Source organism: Neoarius graeffei, chromosome 19 (assembly GCF_027579695.1).
Source record: "Neoarius graeffei isolate fNeoGra1 chromosome 19, fNeoGra1.pri, whole genome shotgun sequence".
NCBI lineage: Eukaryota > Metazoa > Chordata > Actinopteri > Siluriformes > Ariidae > Neoarius > Neoarius graeffei.
This window is the reverse complement of record NC_083587.1, coordinates 59390353-59418008: the sequence shown is the minus strand read 5'-3', so window position 1 is coordinate 59418008 and position 27656 is coordinate 59390353. Positions and strand designations below refer to the sequence as shown.

The window sequence follows — 27656 nt, the reverse complement described above, 5'->3', positions numbered from 1 at the left end:
ATGGCTCTCGTTTACATTTCCATTCTCTGCTTGCTGTCTCTGGTGTCATCTGTTGAGGTTGACTTTGAGGCTCAGCCTTACATCGTTCACGCTGGGACGGCTTTCGTAACGCGAAATTACACCTCAGTCCTTACGGTGCCCAATGGAGAGCAATTCGGGGACTGGATGTGGTCAGAGATGTGCCCTGAGAACTTCTACGCCACGGGATTCAGCCTGAGGGTATCAATTTTGTCAACCATATCACTGTCATCTCATCTGTGTTTTAGCTCATATCTGTGTATGCTAATCTGATTCTCTCTACAGGTCGAGTCTAACCAGTATGGAACTGATGACACGGCTCTGAATGGAATCCGTCTCTTCTGCGTCCAAAATGGTGACCGGAGCTTCCTCTACAGCGTGGAGTCCCATGCTGGACAGTGAGTTCCTCCATAAGCTTGAAATGGTTTTGGAAAACCAAAAATATATCAAGTCAAGGATATCACAATACTAAATACTACCTTGTTTAGGAATCCTTAAGTTATGAAAAGTAGTTTGGGTGGCATGGTGGTGCACTGGTTAGCACTGTCGCCTCACAGCAAGAAGGTTCTGGGTTTGAGGCCAGTGGCCGACGGGGAGCTTTTCTGTGTGGAGTTTACTTGTACTCCGTGTGTGTGGGTTTCCTCTGGGTGCTCTGGTTTCCCCCACAGTCCAAAGACGTGCAGTTACGGTAGATTAACTTGCCCATAGGTGTGAATGTGTGTGTGAATTGTTGGTTGGCTAGGAACCCAGTCACCATTTGGTGCTGGTCCCAAGCTTGGAAAATGGGCAGGAAGGGCATCCGGCGTCAAACTATGCTCCAATTAATATGGCATGTCAGAACATGGCAGCGACCTCTCACACACAAGTGGGACAAGCTGGAAGAATAATAAGAAGTTACGAAAACTAGTTTGAGGTCAGTATTCATACCAAGTCATTGTCATGCTTCATAAAGCATTATGCAGGTCACAATAGCTACAGCTACTTCAGAGCATTTATACTCGTGCATGTGTATACCAGGTATGATAAAAGCGGTGTTGTAGTCGAGTCACTAGACCTCAAGTCCGAGTTCAATCTCGAGTGCCCAGTGTTCAAGTCCAAGTTATTAAAGAAAATTTCGAGTTGAGTCCAAGAACAAGACTCCAATGGCACCATTTGACGGTGTCTGTTGCTGCTTTTATGTGAAAGCGTCTCTGCTGCTGTGTTGGACTAATGTTCCTGCTTGACTGCCTCATTTTAGTTAACAGGCTACAGATAAAAAGCTTGTTCATCGCTCAGCAAGCCCCGCCCACTATCAACAGGGCAAATAACATGAGAGAGGGTTAACACTAGCTAGTTCATCACTTAGCAAGCAAGCTTCACCCACTATCAACAGAGCAATGAACACAGCGTGTCACTTCCTTCTCTGGGTGGAGTCTTGCCAAATGACGATTGAAGTTCGAGGTCGTCCCTGTCATCTCCTTGATAGTTCTTCTACATATGGAACACACAGCAGTGCATTTTTTCCCACTGCACAAGAAGTCTGTATAAGCAAAGCGGACAATCCTAGGGGCGTCTCTCCAGGCATTTTAGCGCCATTAACGTTAGTTTGTTCCTGAACATGACGTATGAACAGGTGAATGTGCATTCTCTTGCATGAAATTAGTATAAAAATTAATGTAAATATAAATATCTTATGCCAAATTATTATGGCATGACGTTACAAAAAATAAAGAAAAAATCAGAGTCCTCGTCTCCAATTTACGAGTCCGAATGCAGTTAATGCACGAGTCTGAGTCATCAGTGCTCAAGTCAAGTCATGAGTCCTTAAAATTAGGGCACAAATCAGACTTGATTACTACAAGCGTGAATAAAATAGTTCTCCATTTCCTCAATTACAGTTGGCGGGTTTTGTTTGAAAGAATGATATACAAAATGTCAAAATGAAACAGTGTGAGGTGATGTTTATTTAGATTTTGAAGGAGTCTCCAGTTTCAGTGCTTTTTAATAGTCAGAGATAATGTTTTTCTGTTGTTGGAAAGTCTTCAGGATGGAAAATTTTGCAGTTTTGGGGTAACATCCTACATTTTTCAACTCATCACAAGATTATAAGTTGTCACAACATTAATTAACTATAGCAACTATAAACAAATTAAAATTATGAAATGTTCTTAAATTATTCATGAATAAAAACAATCAGGCGGCACGGTGGTGTAGTGGTTAGCGCTGTCGCCTCACAGCAAGAAGGTCCGGGTTCGAGCCCCGTGGCCGGCAAGGGCCTTTCTGTGCAGAGTTTGCATGTTCTCCCCATGTCCGCGTGGGTTTCCTCCGGGTGCTCCGGTTTCCCCCACAGTCCAAAGACATGCAGGTTAGGTTAACTGGTGACTCTAAATTGAGCGTAGGTGTGAATGTGAGTGTGAATGGTTGTCTGTGTCTATGTGTCAGCCCTGTGATGACCTGGCGACTTGTCCAGGGTGTACCCCGCCTTTCGCCCGTAGTCAGCTGGGATAGGCTCCAGCTTGCCTGCGACCCTGTAGAACAGGATAAAGCGGTTAGAGATAATGAGATGAGATAAAACAATCAATCAGCTTGATGTTTTGTACGTTTGAGGTACAAAAAGGGGAAAAAAATGGACACTTCTATCAAAGAGTGCACTTTGTTAGCATGAGGTACGCTATTTGTGATCATGTGACGATGATTTATTTATCAAAACCGCAAGCTATTATGGTCAATGTTATATATTTATTCAAATAATGTGTCTATCTTGATTGACTGAAAGTAAATAATGTCTTACTATGAACACATTTGAAGTAGGGAAATCATATTTTATAACGATAACGGTGTGGTTATCCCAGACGAGCCCCCGTTATGTTACAACTCAGCTCAAGACTGTAACAAAAGAGGAGGACAAATGTCTTTAAATTAGAAAATTCAAGGATCTGTTAGAATAAACAAACAAAACTTAATGAAGAAAGAGTTCAAGGCAAACAAAATAAGCAAATGGGTCAGTATGGATAGTCAGTAATCAATTCTTGGGTTTCAGTCACGTGACTTTTCTTAGCGATTTTACCGGAAGTGAAATAGCTGGTGGTTGAGCAAACCAAAATGGCTGCCGTAGTCCAAACAACTAGCGATAACTTAGAGTACGCTTGTAATCTAGAAGCCACTGCTTGCTTTAGATATATTCAGAAGATTGCTGTGTGCAATGGAATCGACCCCTACAGTCTGGGAAAGAAGGATTTGTCATACAATCTCAAAAACTACCCTTCAGTCGAGTTCCCCGACATCTCGAACCATCTGGTGTCGCAGACGTCCTTCTACACCGCAAACTTTTTTGTATGTGGCTGGGTAAAGGACCTCGGTATCAAGTTGCTGCCGAATGAATCCTGTATTGTTTTTGCCCATGCAAGTATGTTTTTTTAAGCTTTTCGTTCACGTCTTTACAACGAAGTGCTGCAAGTTGAAGTGTAAACAAACAACAGTTGGCTTGATTCTCACTTGTGTTGGCTCTTATCTCTCAGCTAAATCATTCACAAAGATCATCAGAAACCCCTTTAAAGACCTGGATCTGAGGGTGTATTCAGACCAGGATAGTTCGATAGTTCACTTGCTTTGGTCCGAACCAAATGTTTTTTTTATTTTTTCATTTTGGTGCGGTTCGCTTTCACACTGTACATTTTAGTAAGCGGACCAAAATCTGTCAACAAAGCCACGCGCCCTGAGGTCGTTCAGCTATTGGTCAGAGACGACACGCGCACAAAGCGTTAAGTTCAAAAGTAGTCATGGAGGCTTTCCGTGCTGTTATTCTTTTTAATGTCATCAAAGCTATATGTTTTTTCCAGTTTTTACTGTTTTCACAATTGTGCGATTACTATGCTGTTGTACAAGTAATTTATCAACGACGACTTCAAAGGGCAAGGCGGCTACGGAGGATAGCGCTGATGAGCGCACATCATGTTGTGACAGTTCTGGCTCTTCACGCAATAGATGAATTTCTTTTTTGCGTCGCTAGTACCGCCACTTTTTGAAAGAATGTCCCTGATTTTAATGTAGGTCTGACGGAGTTTCTTCACTTTTAGCCGACATTGTTCTGGGGAGCGCGTGAACCCCTTCTCCTTCATTTTCTCACTGAATACAGCAAACACGTCGCCATTTTTGTGTGTTCTCTCCAAAAGCTCAGATATGTGGACATCTGCCCAGATATCCACAAGGGTACGCGTTTCTTCCTCGGCCCACGTTTGCCCCCTACTCATTTTTTGTACTCTGTAGTCTAGCCTACCACTGGTCTGAATGACTGAACGACTGTTGTAAGGTTCCCTTGACAACCGAAACAGTGTTTGCACTTTGCGGTGGAGTATCAAGACTCTGTTTCCCATAATGCTCGACAAACGACGGAAGCTCCTGAGGTACAAAAAAGCAAAACTGTCAGATTAGGTCTGGTCTGCTTTCACACCTCCAAAAGATCCGCACCAGGGTTCCTTTGGTCTGGACCGAGTCTGACCTTGCAGCTCGGTCTCGATCCGCTTGTTTGGTCCAGACCAGAGTTCGGTGGTTTGTATTCAGACCAACCCAAAAGGTCCGGACCAAGGGAAATTTGGGTCGTTTGGTCCGGACCAAACAACATAGGTGTGAATACGCCCTTAGTTAAACAAGACGGAGAAGTGATCACGGCATATTGTAACTGTACGGCTAGGGAATAATTTTGTGGCAACCTTCATGCATATGGACTTAGTGAGGAGGAAACAAAGAAACAGCTGGGGACTTTAGTGCTTTGTGACTAAAAAAAAAAGTACCGTAAAATAACAATACATAGCAAGAAAAGTCCTTGGAAAACACTAAGGACAGAGCTGAGAGGGAAATACGGTACAAACCTTTCACCAAGTGATCACTGCAAACTCGAGCATGCTTTGACTCGGCTCCCTTCGATTTCAGTGAAAGGCTCAAAAGCCACCTTTCTCGACGTCTTTTTGTGAAATCCTGTGTTCGTTCATCCTTTTTTATTAGTTCACAGGGAACCCTGAAGAAACATTTATCAGTTTCATGGTTTGATTGATTAGAACAACCTAAAACAATGCAAGCGTAAGGCATTTTTTATGCAAGCAATGCACCTTCTCCAGACAAACACTTGGTCTACCAAAGCTCAGTTGACAACCAGCTAAAGTTTTGAATAACTAATGAGGTGGATGTGGCATCATGTGAAACTCAGCACCAGTGTAAGGAAAGAGTCTGGATGAATAGAACACAAGGTGCATTGCCCTGAAAAAAAACAATAAATGCAACAAAAAAAGCCCCCACAAACCAAGAAGGCCAAAAAAAAGGACAACTGCTACCTGTCCCCTTCCTTCCTCTTGCTCGCTCTGGTATCTGCCAAACTGATCTTATATCTAAGCTGAACCAGGTGAGACAGGCCTCAGGTGAGCAGGTGGGAGGAGCCAGCACAAAACAGGAAAACCAAACGAGCCCAGAGATCATTACAGCGGCCATGTTGATTTGTCGTTGTGTTGAGCTCAGGGGTTGAACAGACCTTCCAGTCCGTCGGAGTAGGAATTCCAAGTTGTGGAGTGTTTTCTTTGGTTTTTCTTCATCAGAAGTTGGAAGTCCAGCGTTACAAGCTTTAGTTGAATGAAGAATTATTCCTTACATACAGTATAAGAACCAATCATCCAATCATCCAGTATATAAATTCAAGCGATACAAATTCAGTGTCGGCTTGGGGTGGTTTCCGAATCGCATCGGTGTTGCTCTTGTTGTTAGTGTTTTTTCTTCTTTCTGTTGTCTAATGAGATCTTTTTTGTGAAACCAAACCAACACACTATTTATTATTTAACCCCTAAAACTCCCAGGAGCCGAACCCGAGTCCGGACTTCCATTCCTCACTCTTGTAACTACACACCTTTCCCATTACTTTCAGTGCACTTACTGAATAATTGGCTTGAAGATTAATAACTGAATTAGAACCCGAGTCTTCACATGGTTATTATTTACGATAGAAAAAAAATTATGGTCTTCGAGGCAAGTTCCCGGTGATTTCAGGAGCCGAACTAATGATACCACGGTGCTCCACATTTCCAGGAGTGCTGTCATATTCCCAGCTCTTTCATGATAAAGTGACTTTTTCTATAAATTATTGAACCCTCAGGATCCTGGCCTACTTTTGAGCTTTCTGACTTGCTTTATTATTCGACTTCTCACATTATAATTATAATTATCAAAAGCAGCCATATACTCAATAGGTGCTATGCATTGTTTTTTTTTCTAGGCTAATCATTTGCCATAATTTGATCTGTAAATGTGATCGGGAACTCTTAAACAGCCAGTAAGGCAAATATAATCATTTGAAATACTGTAATTTTATTCATGTTTTTTTAAATCAATGAAGCTGAATGGAGAAATGAAGGATGATTTACTTCGCTGTTCACATAGCAGGGATAAAATACTCACAGAAGCTGTCCCAGTTCTACAGTGTGTAGACAACAGGGTGTGTGTGTGTGTGTGTGTGTGTGTGTGTGTGTGTGTGTGTGTGTGTGTGTGTGTTTTTAAGATTGGCAAGTTTAAGTAGCTCCTATTTTTGGTCTCGCATGGTTTGCCAATTTCCACCTGATACCATCCTGTGATGTGGACACTCTACCTTATTCTTGTTGTGAGGAAGAAAAGATGGCAAGACCATATGCGGTTAAAGAAAAAAAATACCACAGCAATTTGACAACGATTGCATTTTTGTTTTACTGATCAAGGAACAATGTACTGTACATTTTATCCATTTATAGTTACTGTACTGTTTAATGTTGCAGAATGTCCATGAAACAAGTTCCTTTTATCAGTTACATTAAAGCAGCTAAAAACTATTGATTCTTTCCCGGATGCTCTTTTTTCACTCACTTGAAATAAAAAAAACTCTCACAGCTTACGTTACAGACAAACCGCAAATCTGTCAAGTGTCGGATTTATATCGGATGCTTACAAAGTGCTGGAGAATCCTTTCCGAAATGCTAAATAAACATCTCCGCACAGAAAACATCACCATATCAGTGATTACACTAAGCATCCGCAAAACTATTGCATTAATGGGGCGGGCTCAACCGTGCCAGAATCCTCTGCATCAAGTAGCAAGCCGCCATTTTTGACGTTAGCGATATTCCAAAAAACAATCTGCAACTATTCTGAGACATCGCAGGTTATAGATCTTAAATTCTAACATGAAATCAAAGGTATTTTGTCAAAAGATTTTCTGTATTTAATTTGCGCAAGCAGCGCTGGTGCAAATTGTTACTCTCACTCAGGATCTTTCTACTTTATTATTCTTTTTTTTTTAGGATGCTATTTCTCCCTCAGTTTTCAACCATCATCATTTCATCACCAAGTTTCACATGAAGAATACCTCTGGGCTGAATTAAGTTGCTATGACTTTTGGTGCTGATCTGGATCACTGGACTGGAATGATCCATGAAAAATAGTCTTTTTTCCTCACTAAGCGTCATTCTCTTGCCAGATCTATAGGGTATGGTGACCAGACATCCTGGTTTGTAAGAGCTAGTGCACATCACTATGACTTTAGTCACAGTGATAGATAGATAGATAGATAGATAGAGTATCTATCTAATTTAAATTATTTTAACTGAAACATTCAGTTTTCATATGGTTATTCCATTGTAATGGTCTCGAAACAGCCTCCACTGTCTTGCATGTGGCTGCGAAGGAAAGAAAAGATAGAAGGCTTATTTGGTTCAAAGCTTCCATGTATGATGTTCGTAGATGAATAAAAAGTTTGAGGTTTTAACATTTTGAAGAGATCACGAACAGTGAAAAGGTTTTTCTGCATAAAGAGCTACCTGTAGGCAAGTTCAGTCTCGAGAGACTGTTTGATTTCTGGAGGTTGAGCCACACTTTTTGCTGTTACTCTAAAGTCCTATACGAGGAGCTGTCATAGCCTAGTTTGTGGGCTGGTGGGCAGGCTGCTGCACTGTAAAAAAAAAAAAGAATAGTTGAGAATACTTGAAATTTCAAGGCAACAGTCTGCATTAAGAATTTTATGTTTTGCCAATGATGTGCCCATGATAATCCAAACTATGATAAAACTGTTATCTTTATTAAGAATTCTTAATTAAGTCAATTTTCAATTCCTCATTCTGCCAACATAGATTTCTCTTTTTGCTGAACAGTGGCATTCACAGTAGTGCAAAAAGGCAATTGAGGTTATCAGACTTTTTTGGGGGGCTTTTTTCACCTTTATTTGGATAGGACAGCGTAGAGACAGGAAATGAGCGGGAGAGAGGGACAGGGAGGGATCGGGAAATGACCTCGGGTCGGAATCGAACCCGGGTCCCCGGATTTATGGTATGGCGCCTTATCTACCTGAGCCACACCCACGACGTGGGTTTTAAAAACTTTATTTCAATATTGAAGTTTTGTAATTGTGTAGAACAATGAAAAAAGGCATGTATAGTTTAATGATAAATTGTGATAACCTTGGGGGCGTCGTGGCTCAGGTGGATAAGGCGCCATACCATAAATCCGGGGATCCGGGTTTGGTTCCGACCTGAGGTCATTTCCTGATCCCTCCCCGTGTCTCTCTCTCCCCCGCTCATTTCCTGTCTCTACGCTGTCCTATCCAAATAGAGGTGAAAAAAGCCCCAAAAAAATCTAAAAAAAAAAATTGTGATTGCCTTTTTGCACTACTGTGAATGCCACTGTTCAGCAAAAAGAGAAATCTATGTTGGCAGAATGAGGAATTGAAAATTGACTTAATTAAGAATTCTTAATAAAGATAACAGTTTTATCATAGTTTGGATTATCATGGGCACATCGTTGGCAAAACATAAAATTCTTAATGCAGACGGTTGCCTTGAAATTTCAAGTATTCTCAACTATTTTTTTTTACAGTGTGTTGAGTGTCGCTTTGACTGCTTTTCTTCTGCTGCCCAGGCCTGTGCATTCTCAAAGGAAGCAAGGCTGTGCTTCACTGTTTGCTCCAAGAGCCCCTATCCCTTGCGCACTCTTCCCAGGTGTTCACATCAACATGCATTTCTTTGAGATCACGTTTGAAGATGTCCTTGTAGCACAGGTATGGCCTACCAATCGATCTTTTCCCTGAGCAAGCTTGCCATACAGAAGATCCTTGGGGATCCTACCATCTGCCATTCGAACCACGTGACCCATCCAGTGCATACGTCTTTGCTTCAAGATACTAAACATTGATGTGGTACTTGCATGGTGGTGTAGTGGTTAGCACTGTCGCCTCACAGCAAGAAGGTTCTTTTTTTTTTTTTTTAATTTAACCTTTATTTAACCAGGAAAAGTCCCATTGAGTTACAATAACTCTTCTCCCAGGGAGTCCTGGCCAAGACTGGCGGCAAAAAGTCTCAAAATACATAAAAAGCAAGACAAAGTTACATACTTCACCACAAATCCCATACTATGCATACTAAAACACAAACAAGACATTACACTTAATATGACAAATAACAAGCTAATACAGACACACAACTTAAAGGGCACCTAGTTAAAAACAATTACACTGTTCAGTCAGAGTTGACATTAAAAGTTTTTTAAAAGTATTGAAAGATGGAAGTGATTCTAGATTTAAAGTGTTTTGGAGTTTATTCCAGACATTTGGTGCATATGATGAGAGAGCTGTTTTACCAAGTTCTGTTCTTGCTGATGGAATAATTAGTAGTACACTACCGTTCAAAAGGTTGGGGTCACTTTGAAATGTCGTTATTTTTGAAAGAAAAGCACTGTTCTTTTCAATGAAGATCACTTTAACCCTCATCCTACCATGCTATTTTACATCTTAATCTTACCATGTGGGGTCCGTTTGGACCCCAATACTTTTCTTTAAAATTAAAGCTTATAAAGACAAAATCACCAGATAAGTTTTGTTCAGAACATCTTGTATTAATAACAGCAATACACTAAAGGGCCCAAGGCATAAAGAACACACTTAACCTTCATCCTACCAGCCAATTTTACATACACAAACTACCAGGCGGGGTCCGTATGGACCCCAGGAGGGAATACCTTGAAATCAATGCAGTAAGAACCAATTCAATGCAGCAAACAGACATAACTTTACTGAAGAACAAAATCCACTATGGCTGAATATCAATGATGTATTATAAATGCAATAACATTGCAATAATATTGCAATAACTAGCATACATGTAGCAAATTATAGCGCCACAAAAAAAATTGGCATTATATACATGATTTTTGCAGCTCATGCAGCTGTAAAACATTCTGGATTACAACTTAGGTCTTTTCTTACAGAATTTAAAACAAAAAAGTAATTGTAAAATAATTTAGGGCTTTTGTTTTGCAGCCTGTGCTTATTGCAGCAGTGGGGTCCACACGGACCCCAAGAAGGAATGCCTTGGTAGTTTCATTATGGAACATAAAAGAAGTTAACTTTCAGTGTGCTATTCAATTATAAAATGAAAGACAGATAAACTTTACTCTGGGGTCTGGTTGGACCCCAGTAACAAATTAATTATACTTTCACAATGCAAAAAGCTGATCTTCCGGTGCTTTAGTGTTTTAATTAAGACATAAATTCCGACAAATTCATAAAACTGTGAGGCAGTATGTCACATATTTTTAAAATGGCAAACAAACATATAGGTGCGGGGTCCAGATGGACCCCACTTGGTAGGATGAAGGTTAAACTAATCAGAAATCCACTCTATACATTGCTAATGTGGTAAATGACTATTCTAGCTGCAAATGTCTGGTTTTTGGTGCAATATCTCCATAGGTGTATAGAGGCCCATTTCCAGCAACTATCACTCCAGTGTTCTAATGGTACAATGTGTTTGCTCATTGCCTCAGAAGGCTAATGGATGATTAGAAAACCCTTGTACAATCATGTTAGCACAGCTGAAAACAGTTGAGCTCTTTAGAGAAGCTATAAAACTGACCTTCCTTTGAGCAGATTGAGTTTCTGGAGCATCACATTTGTGGGGTCGATTAAATGCTCAAAATGGCCAGAAAAATGTCTCGACTATATTTTCTATTCATTTTACAACTTATGGTGGTAAATAGGGGTGGCACGGTGGTGTAGTGGTTAGCGCTGTCGCCTCACAGCAAGAAGGTCCTGGGTTCGAACCCCGGGTCCGGCGAGGGCCTTTCTGTGTGGAGTTTGCATGTTCTCCCCATGTCCGCGTGGGTTTGCTCCGGTTTCCCCCACAGTCCAAAGACATGCAGGTTAGGTTAACTGGTGACTCTAAATTGACCGTAGGTGTGAATGTGAGTGTGAATGGTTGTCTATGTGTCAGCCCTGTGATGACCTGGCGACTTGTCCAGGGTGTACCCCGCCTTTTGCCTGTAGTCAGCTGGGATATGCTCCAGCTTGCCTGCGACCCTGTAGAAGGATAAAGCGGCTAGAGATAATGAGATGAGATGGTGGTAAATAAGTGTGACTTTTCATGGAAAACACAAAATTGTCTGGGTGACCCCAAACTTTTGAACGGTAGTGTATTTTTTCTGGTGACCTTGTCCTATAAACACTATTATGGTAAGTAAGTAAGTTTGAAATATAGAAGGGTAATTTACCCATTAATGCTTTCACAATGAAAATCAATAAATGGAATTTCCTTCTGAGAGAGAGGGAGGACCATTGTCCAGTTTCATACAGAATGCAGTGGTGAGTCCGAGCGACTGCACCTGTAATGAAACGCAAGGCTGAATGGTATAGTACATCTAGTTTTTTTTAAATAAAGATGAAGTAGAGTGCATATAAATTAGGTCACCGTAATCCAACACTGATAAGAATGTGCTCTGCACCAGCCTTTTCCTTGTTGAAAAAGGAAAGCACTTCTTTAATCTAAAGAATAAACCTAACTTGGGTCTGAGTTGTTTTTTTTTTTTTAAAGGCTCTCAATATGGACCCCAAAAGACAATTTATCATCCAACCAAATACCTAGGTATTTGTAGGCAGTTACTCTCTCTACTGGAGTACCATCTTGTGTTAAAATAGTGAAATCTGTAAGAGAATGTGAACGTGTAAAAACCATTGATTTTGTTTTTTTTTAACATTTAAAAAAAATCCTACCAAAGATTTTTGTACCTGACTAAAAGCAGACTGTAGATAATGATTTGCTTCCTTCAATGATGTAGCAGAAGTGTACAAAAGAGTATCATCTGCATAAAGAAGAATCTTTGTTTGTTTCAGATCCATACCTAAACTATGGGCGGCACGGTGGTGTAGTGGTTAGCGCTGTCGCCTCACAGCAAGAAGGTCCGGGTTCGAGCCCCGTGGCCGGCGAGGGCCTTTCTGTGCAGAGTTTGCATGTTCTCCCCGTGTCCGCGTGGGTTTCCTCCGGGTGCTCCGGTTTCCCCCACAGTCCAAAGACATGCAGGTTAGGTTAACTGGCGACTCTAAATTGACCGTAGGTGTGAATGTGAGTGTGAATGGTTGTCTGTGTCTATGTGTCAGCCCCGTGATGACCTGGCGACTTGTCCAGGGTGTACCCCGCCTTTCGCCCGTAGTCAGCTGGGATAGGCTCCAGCTTGCCTGCGACCCTGTAGGACAGGATAAAGCGGCTAGAGATAAATGAGATGAGATGAACTAGAAAATAAAATAAGACCCAAAACTGATCCTTGGGGGACACCCATTTTTACTTCTAGCAAGGATGAGGTACAGTTATCTAATACCACACACTGAGTTCTACCACTCAGGTAATTAGAAAAACAATTTAACACAGTGCTACTAAAACCTATGCTTTGCAATCTTTGCAGAAGATGATGATGGTCAACGGTGTCGAATGCTTTAGATAAGTCAATGAATAGAGCAGCACAAGACTTTTTGTTATCTAAAGCATTAACAATATAATTTATAACTGAGGTTACAATCGTAATTGTACTCTGGCCTTGTCAGAAACCGGACTGAGTGGGACTTAAAATACAAGTATCAGCTAAAAAATGTTTCAGTTGCTCATTTATAAGAGACTCAAACAGTTTAGCCAAGACAGAGAGTCTGGAGATTGGCCGGTAATTATCTAAGACTGACGGGTCTCCACTTTTTGATAGTTGGAGGACAAATGCAGATTTCCATGACTTAGGGATAGAAACACTGTATAGACTAAGATTGAAAATGGAAGAGATAGGACCAGCAATCAAGTTTGCAGCAATTTTAAGAAAATATGGCTCAATCTGGTCTGGGCCAGCAGACTTTTTTACAGTCCAGGCCTAACAGTGCCTTTTGTACTTCAGAGGCAGATATAGTAGTAAAATTAAAATTATTCAAACTTACATTAGACGAGTCTGTGATGGAGGTTGCACTATCCATGGGGTTGGCTGAAAGTATTGACTGAGTAGCTATTCCTGCATGAATAAAATGCTTATTGAAAATAGCTACTATATTTTGTTTACCCCTGACTTCACCTTGGCTTGTTATTATAACTTCAGGAATAGTGGTGGATGGCACATCACCTGAAGAAGATTTAATTGCTTTCCAAAATTTTTTGGGATCATTAAGGTTTTCTCATCTCATCTCATCTCATTATCTCTAGCCGCTTTATCCTGTCCTACAGGGTCGCAGGCAAGCTGGAGCCTATCCCAGCTGACTACGGGCGAAAGGCGGGGTACACCCTGGACAAGTCGCCAGGTCATCACAGGGCTGACACATAGACACAGACAACCATTCACACTCACATTCACACCTACGCTCAATTTAGAGTCACCAGTTAACCTAACCTGCATGTCTTTGGACTGTGGGGGAAACCGGAGCACCCGGAGGAAACCCACGAGGACACGGGGAGAACATGCAAACTCCACACAGAAAGACCCTCGCCGGCTAAGGGGCTCGAACCCGGACCTTCTTGCTGTGAGGCGACAGCGCTAACCACTACACCACCGTGCCCCCATTAAGGTTTTCATTTATTAAATTCAGATAATGCTCACTTTTTGTACTTTTTATTAGTCTTGTGCATTTGTTTCTTAATACCCTATAATTTAACCAACATTTATCATTATTATTTCTTTTTGCTTTAGTCCATGCTTCATTCCATTCTCTAATAGCAGTTGCAATAGAGTCATTAAACCAAGGATTATCTCTGCCCCTCACTCTATAATCTTCTAATAGGGGCATGTTTGTCAACTATGGCTAAAAAGGTCTTTTTAAAATAATTCCAAGCCAGCTCAACATCATCCATGTCACAAACCAAGTTTAAATCGCTCTGAGAGATTTCATGAAGGAAAGCTTGTTCATTAAAACGTTTGTAATTTCGTTTAAAAATAAACCGTGGCTTGGTTTTCTTCAATTTACAATTTTTAACACAGGCAATCATACAGTGATCGCTGACATCATTACAAAAAACTCCAGCAGCTGAGTATTTATGTGGAGCATTAGTCAGAATGACGTCAATTAATGTAGACTTGTCCATTCGTTTTGGATTGAGGCGTCTAGGTGACTCTACTAGTTGCGTCAGGAGTAACTGATCATGTAAGTCACTTAATGCTGATGAAGTCGATAGCCAGTCCCAGTTCAGGTCTCCTAGGACAATATACTCGTTGGGCGGTTTATGCAAAAAGTCAGACAGCAGGGCAGTTGCTTCAGCTGCAGCCGATGGTGGACGGTAGCATCCTACCACAATCAGAGAAGCACCATTGGGAAGATTTAATTTAACGGCACATAGTTCGAAGAACTTTGGCTTTGTTATTGTTTCGAGGGAACAACAGTCCAACGATGCCTTAGCATATATGACTACTCCCCCTCCTTTATTCACACGATCCGTCCTAAAGAGATTATACCCTTTGATGTGAATCATATTGTTCGTGATTGATGGTTTAAGCCGTGTCTCTGACAAGATGAATATATCAGTTTCTGTCAGTTTAGCCCACAGACGAAGAGCGTCGATTTTATTAATCAGGCTGTGCATGTTGACATGAATAAAACGCAAGCCACTACTATTTTGTTAAGTCGTCGGGGTTCAAGAGCTCAATCAGTTCTGGGCCTGGGTTGGGATGGATGTTACCTGATAGGAACAGGAGTAGAATAATCCAAAAGCCTGCTGATCTTGTCGGGCAGGCAGTGCCGACTCTCTGGTCGCGCCTGCAGGAGATGAACTGCCATATTTCTGCCCAACTAAGAAGCTCGTATTTGTGCAGGGTCTCAATAGAACAGGCAGGAAAAACCGATAACGCCATGTGGATTGATGTAAAGCCGCCAGTATCAGGAAGCAGTATAGTTCCAGAATTTGGGAGAATGATCCATCACCAGATCCCAGAACGTCCAGTGAGCTCAGCACATAAGCGAGCAACAGGTAAACCAATAGCCTCATGTTGCTAATGCACCCAGACCAGTCCAGTTTGCTTCGTTGTTATAAAAGTAGGCTATGTTGCTGTTTAGCCTACTGTTTACCAACACCAAGTTGTTAGTCCAGTTCTGAGACCCAGGATGAAAGTTATTCCGAATCAGGTAGCCCATCAAACTTACAAAAAACACAGATACAAACACAAACTACGCAGACAAACGTGAAAACACCAGCGCCGCCATCTTCTGGGCTCGAGCCCCGTGGCCGGCGAGGGCCTTTCTGTGTGGAGTTTGCATGTTCTCCCCGTGTCAGCGTGGGTTTCCTCCGGGTGCTCCGGTTTCCCCCACGGTTCAAAGACATGCAGTTAGGTTAACATGGGGTGGCCTTGGGCTGAAGTGCCCTTGAGCAAGGTACTTAACCCCTGACTGCTCCCCAGGCGCTGTAGTGCTGCTGCCCACTGCTCTGGGTGTGTGCGCGTGTGTTCACTGCTTCAGATGGGTTAAATGCAGAGGATGAATCTCACTGTGCTTGAAGTGTGCGTGTGACAAATAAAGGTTTCTTCTTCTGCATATTCCAAGACTGAGTTGTTTGGGATTTTATCCTGCCACTTAATGTTGAGTATTTGTCGAAGATTTCACATATGGAACATATTTAGCCTTTTTTTCTGACAGGCTCTAAGGGTCCACATCTCACTACTGTGTAGTAGACTGCTGATGACGCATTCATTGTAGACCTTGATCTTTGTGCATACAGTTAGCTTTCTATTGTTCCAAACTCTTTGCATTAGTCTTGGCATCGTCGTAGCAGCCTTACTGATGTGTTTATTCAACTCAGAGTCAAGAGAGAGGGAGTCGGAGATGGTCAAACCCAGGGAACAAAGTCATTGACTACTTCTAATGCTTGATTGGAGATTGTTGTAGTGGGCGGTTTCTTGATGTTCTGACCAGGGCTTTGAACCGGTTCAAGGAACGAAAACGAAAACCTATTTTTCTATTTCACATGGAACAGAAACGAAACCAGAAACTTTATTATTTTTTATGTTCCGGAACAGAAACGCTTATTAAAAATAATGGTAACCGGTTAATACCGGTTTTTATTTCGTTCCTCAAAGTTTCCGTAGCCTACAAATAAAAAAGTCATTCTTCTCCTGCGCAAGTTTCTATGACCCGCTGGGGTTCACTTCCTGTGTGACGTTCGCTGACTGAATGGAGAGAGCGGGAGGGTGGACTACTATCACGTCTCCACATCTTAAATAAGAGGTAAATATTGCAGTCTGTCGTTATTCAAAAATGTCAGTTTCAAACACGATATCAATATATTTGTCCACGTTAATGAGAGGCTCGCGAACATTAAATGACGTTAACCTCTGTTAGCCTATCAATGCATAGGGCCTGACTAGCCTTTGATAACACACTAAACGAATTATCTTTCATTTTTGGCACTTTTTCTGTTTGTGTAGATGGGAAGACATACTGAGAATCCAAATCGCCAACATTTGAAATAATAATTGTTTTGAATTATTTCTTGTCTTATTTAATGAAGGTTGTAATAGAATTAGCCTACATTTGGCTTAAGCTGGATGAGACAGAGACATAATTTTATAGCCATTTGTTAAACAGCTGACAGGGAACGTAATTAACCGTTCCTGGAATGAAATTTTTTTGTTCTAACCGGTTCGGGAACGTCTATTTAATGGTGGAACCCAAAACCAGAAACGTTAAAATTCCGTTTCTGTTCGGAACGAACCAATAGGAAAAAAATTCTGGTTCAAAGCCCTGGTTCTGACCCATTGCTTGCATTTTCTTGAGACTATTGGTGAGACCAAAATCGGTACAAGCTTCACCGATTCGTCCTCAGTGTGGGCGGCGATACCTGCATTGTCTGTGAAAAGGAAGTCGCGTAAGCATGTAGTAAGGACTTTGGAAGCTGCACGTAGTCTTGATAGGTTGAATAGTTTCCCATCAGATCTTGTACGGAGGTAGATCCTTTCCATGGATGTCCCAAAAGCATGTTTCAGGAGTACAGCAAAGAAGATGCCAAAAAGTGTCGGTGTGAGAACACAGCCTTGTTTAGTAGTGATCACATGATTGGATTCAGGGAAGGGTGAGCTGGGCCCTTTTAATATAAACCTATGATTTAGAGCTAGAACTATAGCATCCGACCAGTCAGGTATAACGTCAAATACTGTGGTATAATTATAATACCCCCCTCATCCCAATGCAAGAATTACAGACAGACATGGCTATAAACTATGTTCATGATATTTAAAGGGGCAAAACAAAATCAACGGTGAGCTACTGCTTACTTACGTATCCCCCCGCTCTCGCTTCTATCCAGATGCAAGCAATCGAAGGAATAGGACACTTATTATGAATGTTGACTTCAACAAATAATGAACCCTGAAACAAGTAAGTAAAGAGCCGTGTCTCTCCCCAGGGATTTCAAATAGCATCCTGGTCAACTGTCATTTTGAAATGGTGTCAAAATCCACCCGATATGTTTCGTAAATACATTCAGTTGGTAAACAGGAAGTCGATGTGCGACAGACCTGAAAACAGTATACACGGTATAGAACCCCAAGCTGAAGCTTGGTACCAAATATCAAGCAGTTGTGATTTGTACACTGAACAAAAATATAAACGCAGCACCTAAAGATTTTATTTATTTTGTACATCTGATACTGATTTTTTTTTTCTGCCCACTTCAAATGATAGTATAGCATACCAGTAAACATTTTTTGGAAAAAAAAAAAAGTCCCTCTACTCAAGTTCTGAGCAGTGACCAGACTTGAGATAATCCATGATCCAGTCGGGTGTGACCATTGCAGACAAAAATTTCACTGAGTAATGCATGTCATGACCATCCTTTATGTGGGGCCAATAAAAGGCCACCCTAAAGTGACAAAAATGTTCAAATGTCAAGATGCCACAGATGACCAGAATCAACCGGGAACGAGCCATTGGCATGCTGCAGGCTGGAATGTCCATCAGAGCTGTAGGGCGTCAATTGGGGGTGCTATTCCACGATAGTCTGCCTCCGACGACGATTTCAGCAGCATGGCACCACAGACAACATGCCACATGCACGCAGGCCACGTGTCACCACTCCAGCACAAGACCGGCATATCCGTCTGACCCACCTGCGTGATCGGTGCCGGACTGCAACACGGACCGCAGATGAGACCATGGGGAGACACAATCGCAGGGTCAGCAGTCAAACTGTGAGAAACCGACTCAGAGAAGCTGGCCTCCATGCACGTAGACCTCATCGAGGATTGGACCTGACTGCTGGGCGACGACGTTCTCGTTTGGACTGGGCTCGGGCACATAGAAAATGAAAATGAATTTCTATCTGAACATTTGTATTTCATAAAATATGGACCACTGCGTTTATATTTTTGTTCAGTGTAGTTGCTGAGAAAAGTGTTAAGAAAATTTTGTAAATCCATGCTATAGATTTTGTAAATACATTCAGTCGGTAAACAGGAAGTCGATGTGCGACAGACCTGAAAATGGTACACACGGTATAGAACCCCAAGCCGAAGCTCAGTACAAAATATCAAGCAGTTGTGATTTGTAGTTGCTGAGAAAAGTGTTAAGAAAATTTTGTAAATCCACGCTATACGTTTTGTAAACAGGAAGTCAATGTGCGACAGACCTGAAAACGGTAAACACAGTGTAGAACCCCAAGCTGAAGTTTGGTACCAAGTGGCTATGATTTGTGGTTGCTCAGAAAAAGGGTGTTTCGGATGGACGGAAATACGGACGGACAGAGGTAAATAAACCAGTGTACCACCCCCCTCCCCCCCTCCTTTGGAGTGGGGGTATAATAAAAAAGGCCTGGTCTTATTGGGTAATTGAAGGATCATTAGAGATGTCCACTAATGGACACAGCATTGATTAGATGTAGTCTACATGATTAAAGTGAAACTGGTGTTGGGATTATAGCTTTGTGTCTCTCTGGGCTTCCCATAAAACCCACTTAGACTGGAGTCTAGTTCTTCTGCGACAGACACATCATCAGTAACTAGCCGTGAACAGTGTGTATGAGTGAACTTTGGTGAACTCCACTGGACTGGAAGTAAAGGTTCATTTTGCTCTCAGCACTGTATCGATTAAGATCAGGGTGTAGTTTTCACAAACCGCCTCAGATTATGAATGCTAGTCTAGATTAAGCCTTTCAAATAAATCCTGTCAGAAAATTGGATCTGTGTATTATTTAAGTCAACAATGATGAAATGAAGGCTAAAGAACAACATTCAAATCAAATCAAGTTTATTTGTACAGCGCTTTTAACAATAAACATTGTCGCAAAGCAGCTTTACGGAATTTGAACGACTTAAAACATGAGCTAATTTTATCCCTAATCTATCCCCAATGAGCAAGCCTGTGGCGATGGTGGCAAGGAAAAACTCCCTCAGACGACATGAGGAAGAAACCTCGAGAGGAACCAGACTCAAAAGGGAACCCATCCTCATTTGGGCAACAACAGACAGCCTGACTATAATATTAACAGTTTTAACAGGTATAACCCTCAACTGTGCTCATGGGGCCGTCCTTCACAGGAGCGGTGCGATAAAACTCCGACCAGACACAGGGCACCAGGATGGATCAAGCAGGTCCGAGGGGCAGAAGAGGCCAGCATCTCAATCCCAGGATCAACATGTAACTCAGAGGGACAGATTGGGGGGGGAGAGAGAAAGAAAACACGTTGTTAGGTATGCCCTAAAAATGACAAGTATTAAATCTGTGTGGTAGGCTCGCAGAGACGAGAGTCTTTACATCAGGCATAACACACAATGGCATGTTAATATGGTAAAAAATATATCATGACCTGCTCTGGCTGGATGCTTGATTGGGTGATGGGAGCACACTCCTCAGCAATGATGAGATGCAGATGGGACCCTTAGGGCTGGCCAAGACAATTCAGTTACATTTCACCGGGTCTGGGACATGCGACAGAATGTCTGACGGCCGATTCCCTGCAGGCTACGATAGCCAGTCGAGGTCTCCACCCTCTCCACCAAAAGATTTCCTGTTGACTCCATGTAACTCAGAGGGACAGATTTGGGGTGGGGGGGAGAGAAAGAAAACACAGGTGGTTAGGTATGCCCAATGTCACCTGAAACATTCTTACAACACCAGATTTTCAGCTCAGAGGAATAGTGTTTGTCCACCTGCCAAGACAAATTATGGTAAATTTTTTCCTTTCAGTTTTCCGTCTTCAAACTCTGGGAAGGAATTTCCACAAGAATCAAAAACTTCAGATCACTTCCATTATTTAAATCAGCCTTAAAATCATATCTTATTTTAAACCAACAATAAGCATTTCTTTCTTAAAACTTGAAAAATTCTATTATCAAGTCAAGTCAACTTTATTGTCAAATATGCTATACATGCTCGACATACAGCACAGATGAAATTTCAGTCCTCTCTGACCCACGGTGCAAACTGGCAATGCAATAAATAAAAATAGAATAATTGAGAAAAAAAAACCCAATATAAACAGTATAAACACTAGATAAGAACAAGACAGACTAAACACTCAGACAATATAAACAGTGTAAACACTCTAGATATTAACTAGACTAAACACTCATATACACACACACACACACACACACACACACATATAAATTGGTACAAATAACCAAACAGTCAAGGGCACTTGAGGTATAGCAGGTAAACATGAAATAAGCAGAATAAACAAACTAGCAGCTGTTAAGATGAGGTAGTGCGGAATAGTGCAAATGAGCGAGGTAAAGTGAGATGTGCGGTCCCTGAGTTCAGTGTGTTAATGAACAATGAGATGTGTGTGTGTGTGTGTTGGGGGGGGGAACTGTGAGGATGACATGTCAGATGCTGAAGGGGGGTGTGCGAGCAGAATAGGGGGCAGAGGGGGCAGGAGGGGCAGAACAGGGAGGGAGTTGAGCCTCCTGACCGCCTGGTGAAAGAAACTGTCCTTGAGCCTGCTGGTTTTGGCCCGGAGACTCCGCAGTCTCCTCTCCGACGGCAGCAGGCTGAAGAGGCTGTGAGATGGGTGGGTGGGGTCACCTGCAATCCTGATGGCTTTGCGGGTGAGGCGGGAGTTATAAATATCCATAAGAGAAGGGAGAGAGACACCAATGATCTTCTCAGCTGCTCTCACGATGCGCTGCAGAGTCTTGCAGCAGGACACGGTGCAGGCGCCGTACCACACGGTGATGCAGCTGGTCAGGATGTTCTCGATGGTGGCTCTGTAGAATGTGTGCATGATGGGGGCCGGGACTCTTGCTCTCCTCAGTTTGCGGAGGAAGTACAGACGCTGTTGGGCTTTTTTAGCCAGTGATGCGGTGTTGTTGTTCCAGGACAGGTCTTCAGAGATGTGCACACCCAGAAACTTGGTGCTGCTCACCCTCTCCACTTGCAGTATGATAAAATATCGGCTCAGTGTTTGTGTTAGCATGAGTATACATAGAGTTGTGTGTAAATAAGTATAGTGTATTTACAGTGTCTTGCAAAAGTATTCTTCCCCCTTGGTGTTTGTCCTGTTTTGTCGCATTACAAGCTGGAATTAAAATGGATTTTTGGAATGTTAGCACCGTGTGATTTACACAACATGTCTACTGCTTTAAAGGTGCACGTTATTTTTTTAACTGTGACACAAACAATAATTAAGATTAAAAAAAAGCCCCAGAAACCTGGAGCGTGCATAGGTATTCACCCCCTTTCATATGAAACCCCTAAATAAGAGCTGGCCCAACCAATTCACTTCATAAGTAACATAATTAGTTGATTAAGATCCACCTATGTGCAATCAAAGTGTCACATGATCACCTGACTCTGCAACACTACTAAGCGAGCAACATGAGAACCAAGGAGCGCTCTAAATAGGTCAGAAACAAAGTTGTGGAGAAGTATAGATCAGGGTTGGGTTATAAAAAGTATCCCATATACTACATATATACATCATGGGAAATGCCATGTGTGGTGCAAACCTAACACCCTGAGAACACCATTCCTACAGTGAAGCATGGTGGTGGCAGCATCATGCTGTGGGGATATTTTTAATCTGCAGGGACAGGAAAGCTGGTCAGGACTGAAGGAAAGATGGATGGCACTAAATACAGGGCAATTCTGGAGGAAAACCTGTTTGAGTCGGCCAGAGGTTTGAGACTGGGACGAAGGTTCGCGTTCCAGCAGGACAATGACCCTAAACATACTGCTAAAGCTACACTGGAGTGGTTTAAAGGGAAACATTTAAATGTCTTGGAATGGCCTAGTCAAAGACTAGACCTCAATCCAATTGAGAATCTGTGGCATAACTTGAAGATTGCTGTACACCAACGCAACCCATCTAAGTTGAAGGAGTTGGACCAGTTTGTAGCAAAAGATGGCTCTACAAAGTATTGCCTTTGGGGGGTGAATACCTACAGTATGCACACTCCAGATTTCTGTTTTTTCATCCTAATTATTGTTTGTGTCATAATAAAATGACAGTTTTCACCTTTAAAGTGGTCGGCATGTTGTGTAAATCAAATGGTGCTAACCCTCCAAAAATCTATTTTAATTCCAGCTTGTAATGCGACAAAACAGGACAAACACCAAGGGGGATGAATACTTTTACAAGACACTGTAGTTCTCTTGTTCTAACATCTCATCTCATTATCTCTAGCCGCTTTATCCTTTTACAGGGTCGCAGGCAAGCTGGAGCCTATCCCAGCTGACTACGGGCGAAAGGCGGGGTACACCCTGGACAAGTCGCCAGGTCATCACAGGGCTGAGACATAGACACAGACAACCATTCACACTCATTCACACCTGCGGTCAATTTAGAGTCACCAGTTAACCTAACCTGCATGTCTTTGGACTGTGGGGGAAACCGGAGCACCCGGAGGAAACCCACGTGGACAACATGCAAACTCCGCACAGAAAGGCCCTCGCCGGCCACGGGGCTCGAACCCAGACCTTCTTGCTGTGAGGCGACAGCGCTAACCACTACACCACCATGCCGCCGTGTTCTAACATTAAAAAAATAATAATAATAAAATTGTAGTTTGACATGGAATTATTTCATCAGCCCCACACACCTTACATCAATAATGGTAGTCACTACTGTTTGTAAATTCTTTTTCTATGATATATCATCCATTACAGTATTAAACTTTTTCGTAAATTTTCTTCTCATATTATATATTGTGTGTGAATAAAGTTGAATTGAATTGAAAAATACTTTGTTTTCTTAAAGAAAACGTTGGTAAAGAATCAAATTCACACTATTTTCCACTTACCGTTTTCCAAATATTTGCTATTCGTAGTTGCCCAGATACAGATGTTTATTATCCTGATGTTTGTTTCTTGGACTTGGATGAGGGTGCTATCATGAATGGCATTAAAATCTCACCTGAAATCTTTTTTCATAAACATCCACCTCAAACCACATCCAGTTCTTCACGGCCTCCAGACTCACTCATGTGGTTTAGGACACAGTGTGACTTACTGTCATCTATAAAACATGAACTCAACTTAAACCCACTTCGATGCAGGCTTCATTCACCACAGGGCGTGGTAAGGCATATAAAGCAGGAATGAAAACTCAGGCTCTTTTTCAGTGAATTCATTTGATCTTATTCACTAATAAGAGCCAACTTGTTCATCCCAAATGGATCATTTCCATTTTTTTTTTTTTTGGACAAGTTTCCAATATTTCACCAAGCTTTGAAACAAATACAGCAAACATCTCAGAATTAATGTTTATGTTCCTGCTGTGTCAGTGATTCATTAAGAAGATTCATTTGTCCTGATAGCTCATTATCCATAATACAGCACATCCTCAACAAGCAGCAAAGAGATGAAGAAAACATTAAAAGAAGTACTTTGATTAACTTACACAACAATATTTAAAACATTGGCTCCATCTTAACAAAAAAAAAAGCTCGTACCTATATGTGAGTCAGCTTTCACGCTCATCAAAAAGAGTCGGCTCAAAGAGTCGACTCATTTACATATGACACATCTGTAGTACATCTGGCCTGTTCTGTAATTGAGGGTACATTTTAAGTGTTGACCCTGTTCGTCATCGTCAGCTCTGTTATCGTCAAACTGGGCAATCCATTAACAGAACTGATGGGAACAGAGTTGACATTTTCCATCATTTTGTGCCTGAACTCCACATTCTAACCTTAAACTAGCTACCACGCGGCATGTATAAAAATGGAATTTTATGGATTTTAATCATATTAGTGTTTTTTAAAAAACGAGTGAGAGATTCGCTCCAATATCAGAATAACAGAGTTGATGAATAATTAATCTCCTGTTGGTGTATCTTCAACATTTTGTTCAAATTAATGACAGAAGAAACGGAACATACCTCACTGCCTTTCTGAAGTTTCCCACCAGAGGAAGTGACATCACTCGGTGCAGGTGTCATACGTATTATTAAAAGTCTTTGCAGATTTTTTGCGGTTTTATATTGTAACAGAGTTGACAAGAACATTGGGACGGATAAAAAAAATATATATATTTTTATGACTGAAATTTCACATAATACAGAAAATAGACTTTCTATGCAATTAATTTTATAACAGTTAATAGAATACGCCCCAAAAAACAGATTGTTAGACTGAATCACTTCCTGTTTATTCGAGTTGAATGGATGAATCAGGAGTCGAAGACGGCCAATAATGTGGGGGAGGAGTGGTGGGGGTTATTGAGTTAATACTTTATGGATAAATTGGGTCAAAAATGTACATCGAGCACTGCTATTAGTGAAAGTCATAATTTGCATTATTGTTCAAAACTGATTCATCTCATCTCATCTCATTATCTCTAGCCGCTTTATCCTGTTCTACAGGGTCGCAGGCGAGCTGGAGCCTATCCCAGCTGACTACGGGCGAAAGGCGGGGTACACCCTGGACAAGTCGCCAGGTCATCACAGGGCTGACACATAGACACAGACAACCATTCACACTCACATTCACACCTACGGTCAATTTAGAGTCACCAGTTAACCTAACCTGCATGTCTTTGGACTGTGGGGGAAACCGGAGCACCCGGAGGAAACCCACGTGGACACGGGGAGAACATGCAAACTCCGCACAGAAAGCCCCTCGCCGGCCACGGGGCTCGAACCCGGACCTTCTTGCTGTGAGGCGACAGCGCTAACCACTACACCACCGTGCCGCCCCAAAACTGATTCAATAAAGTTTTATTTTGTGAAAAATAAAAAAAGGTTTATCTTGGAGATGCAAAATGTACCCCGAATTCTAGAATGACCTGTAAATTAAAGCTAGACTAGCTTTCAGATTTTTCAAGTGTAGGTCATAAAAAGAATTTTCCCTGACACCTAATTATTTTTGTTTAGTGACCGAAAGCAACTGAATTCGAATCTCAGACTTCCAATTTTATTAGGTGTTTTTTTAAAGTAGAACAATTCATGAATTTATCTCCACGTGACCCTAAATTCTCCGCTATTTTTTCCTGCTTCACCATGACCCGATACAAGATATTACATCATGCATGACGTGGTGGGCTTTCCCCGTTCACACAAGGCATTGTGGGATACAAATTTGAAACAGGAGAGAAAAATGGAGGACGTGAGTGTGCGAATGAAACGTGAAAGACCGACTACAGTAACGGAAAGACAGCGAGAAGAAAAAACGTTATGTTCTATACGAAGGAAAGGAAACACAGGAAATATCAAACTAATAAATATCGGTGCTCAGCGAGCACCTCGGTGTGATCAGCTGTTCGTTTAGCGACAGAATGATGGAACTGTCAGTGCACGCTCAAAGGTAAACCTGCGCATGCGCACACACACACACGGACTTCCTCTGTCTGCTTGACTGCGCGAAGCGAGCGATTTCATGCACATTATTTGCTTTAATCCCCTCAAATTAAATAACTTCCCAGCTACAGAACAGAATGGCCTGATATTTTGAGAGATATTACAGAAATAAACATATATCACAATGACCACATTTCAGACGGAACTAAATTTCACTGATTTTATGAAATCGAACAGAGTCTAGCTTTAAATTACTAACATTTTGTTTAAATTACAATGAAAGACTAATGTGGCTGGTTTCTTAAACAAAACAAAACCCTTCAATCATATACGCTAAATCAGCTTTTCATTTTTAACATCACCTCACTAGCGTGAGATCTGTACGTTGTTTGATGCAAGTCGATGATTATAGCAAACACCAAATGTCAAATTGACTACGTTTGACCTTTTTTCTGCTTTCTCTTTGTCAGTTTTGGTGAATGGATGGAGCCACAGTGGTGCCCTTCTGGTACATTGACCTCATTCCAACTGCGCGTGGAACCTCACCAGGGCATCTTTGGTGATGACACGAGCGCCAACAACATCCGCTTCCGCTGCAGCAGCAACCCGACGCTGGAGGGCCGGGGCATGTCCTGGGGCGATTACGGAGCCTGGAGTGAGGTCTGTCACAATGGGGGCATCTGTGGCATCCAGACCAAGATGGAGTCATACCAGGGCGCTCTGGATGACTCATCACTCAACGATGTGCGCTTTTACTGCTGCACCCAGAGCCAGCAGTGAATGAGATCAGAGCCAGATCAGACCCTAATCAGATTTCTATTGAATAAAATTGGAAAATCTTGTTTTCATTTCTTAAATAAAAAAAACAACATGCGCAGATCAGTTCAGTCTGAGAGCACTGAAAGCTGAGACAGTGATGTCTGATAAACGTCCGGATATGCTTTTCTAAGAGTTGCCATGGATACATCGACAATTCGACTATCTCCAGTACTCAGTATTCATTAGCAAATATATGAAATATACACTACCGTTCAAAAGTTTGGGGTCACTTTGAAATGTCCTTCTTTTTGAAAGAAAAGCACTGTTCTTTTCAATGAAGATCACTTTAAACTAATCAGAAATCCACTCTATACATTGCTAATGTGGTAAATGACTATTCTAGCTGCAAATGTCTGGTTTTTGGTGCAATATCTACATAGGTGTATAGAGGATGTGCAGTCATGTGACCCGTCCGTGTTTACTCCGCCTACTCTGCCATATTGGACGGCTTCAGGATTGTTTACCTTGCGTGAGCATAATGGATCCAGGGAGTAATCCCCAAGAAAATTCGGAAAATACCCCATCTACATCGTCCGATTACTTGTCTAAGTTTGTTCAGCATCTTGAAGGTGACGTGAGGCAGCGTTATGTGGAAAAGTGTTCCAGGTTGGGGATTGCAGATCCGTACAACTTGCCGCAATCCTTGTTCAGGGAAATTCGGAGCTGCGGTGCGGGCGATTTGCCCGATCTGGCCTACCACGACATTTACAATTTTCTCGTTAATCGTGAATTGTGTTACACTGGCAAAGCCCTCAAAGCTTACAAGAGCCTGGAAGCTTATAAATATTTTGTTGTGGGATGGATATCTCAACTATACCTCTGGAAGGTTCC

The 27656-nt window shown here is 41.8% G+C and overlaps 1 protein-coding gene across 1 annotated transcript; it reads left to right on the top strand.

The window, feature by feature from the left end:
* Positions 1-26786, top strand: LOC132867997 (vitelline membrane outer layer protein 1-like). Its single transcript, XM_060900970.1, has 3 exons — positions 1-219; positions 304-416; positions 26477-26786. The coding sequence occupies exons 1-3, from the start codon at positions 1-3 to the stop codon at positions 26784-26786; spliced, it is 642 nt and encodes a 213-aa protein (XP_060756953.1).
* Positions 26787-27656: the final 870 nt, after the last annotated feature.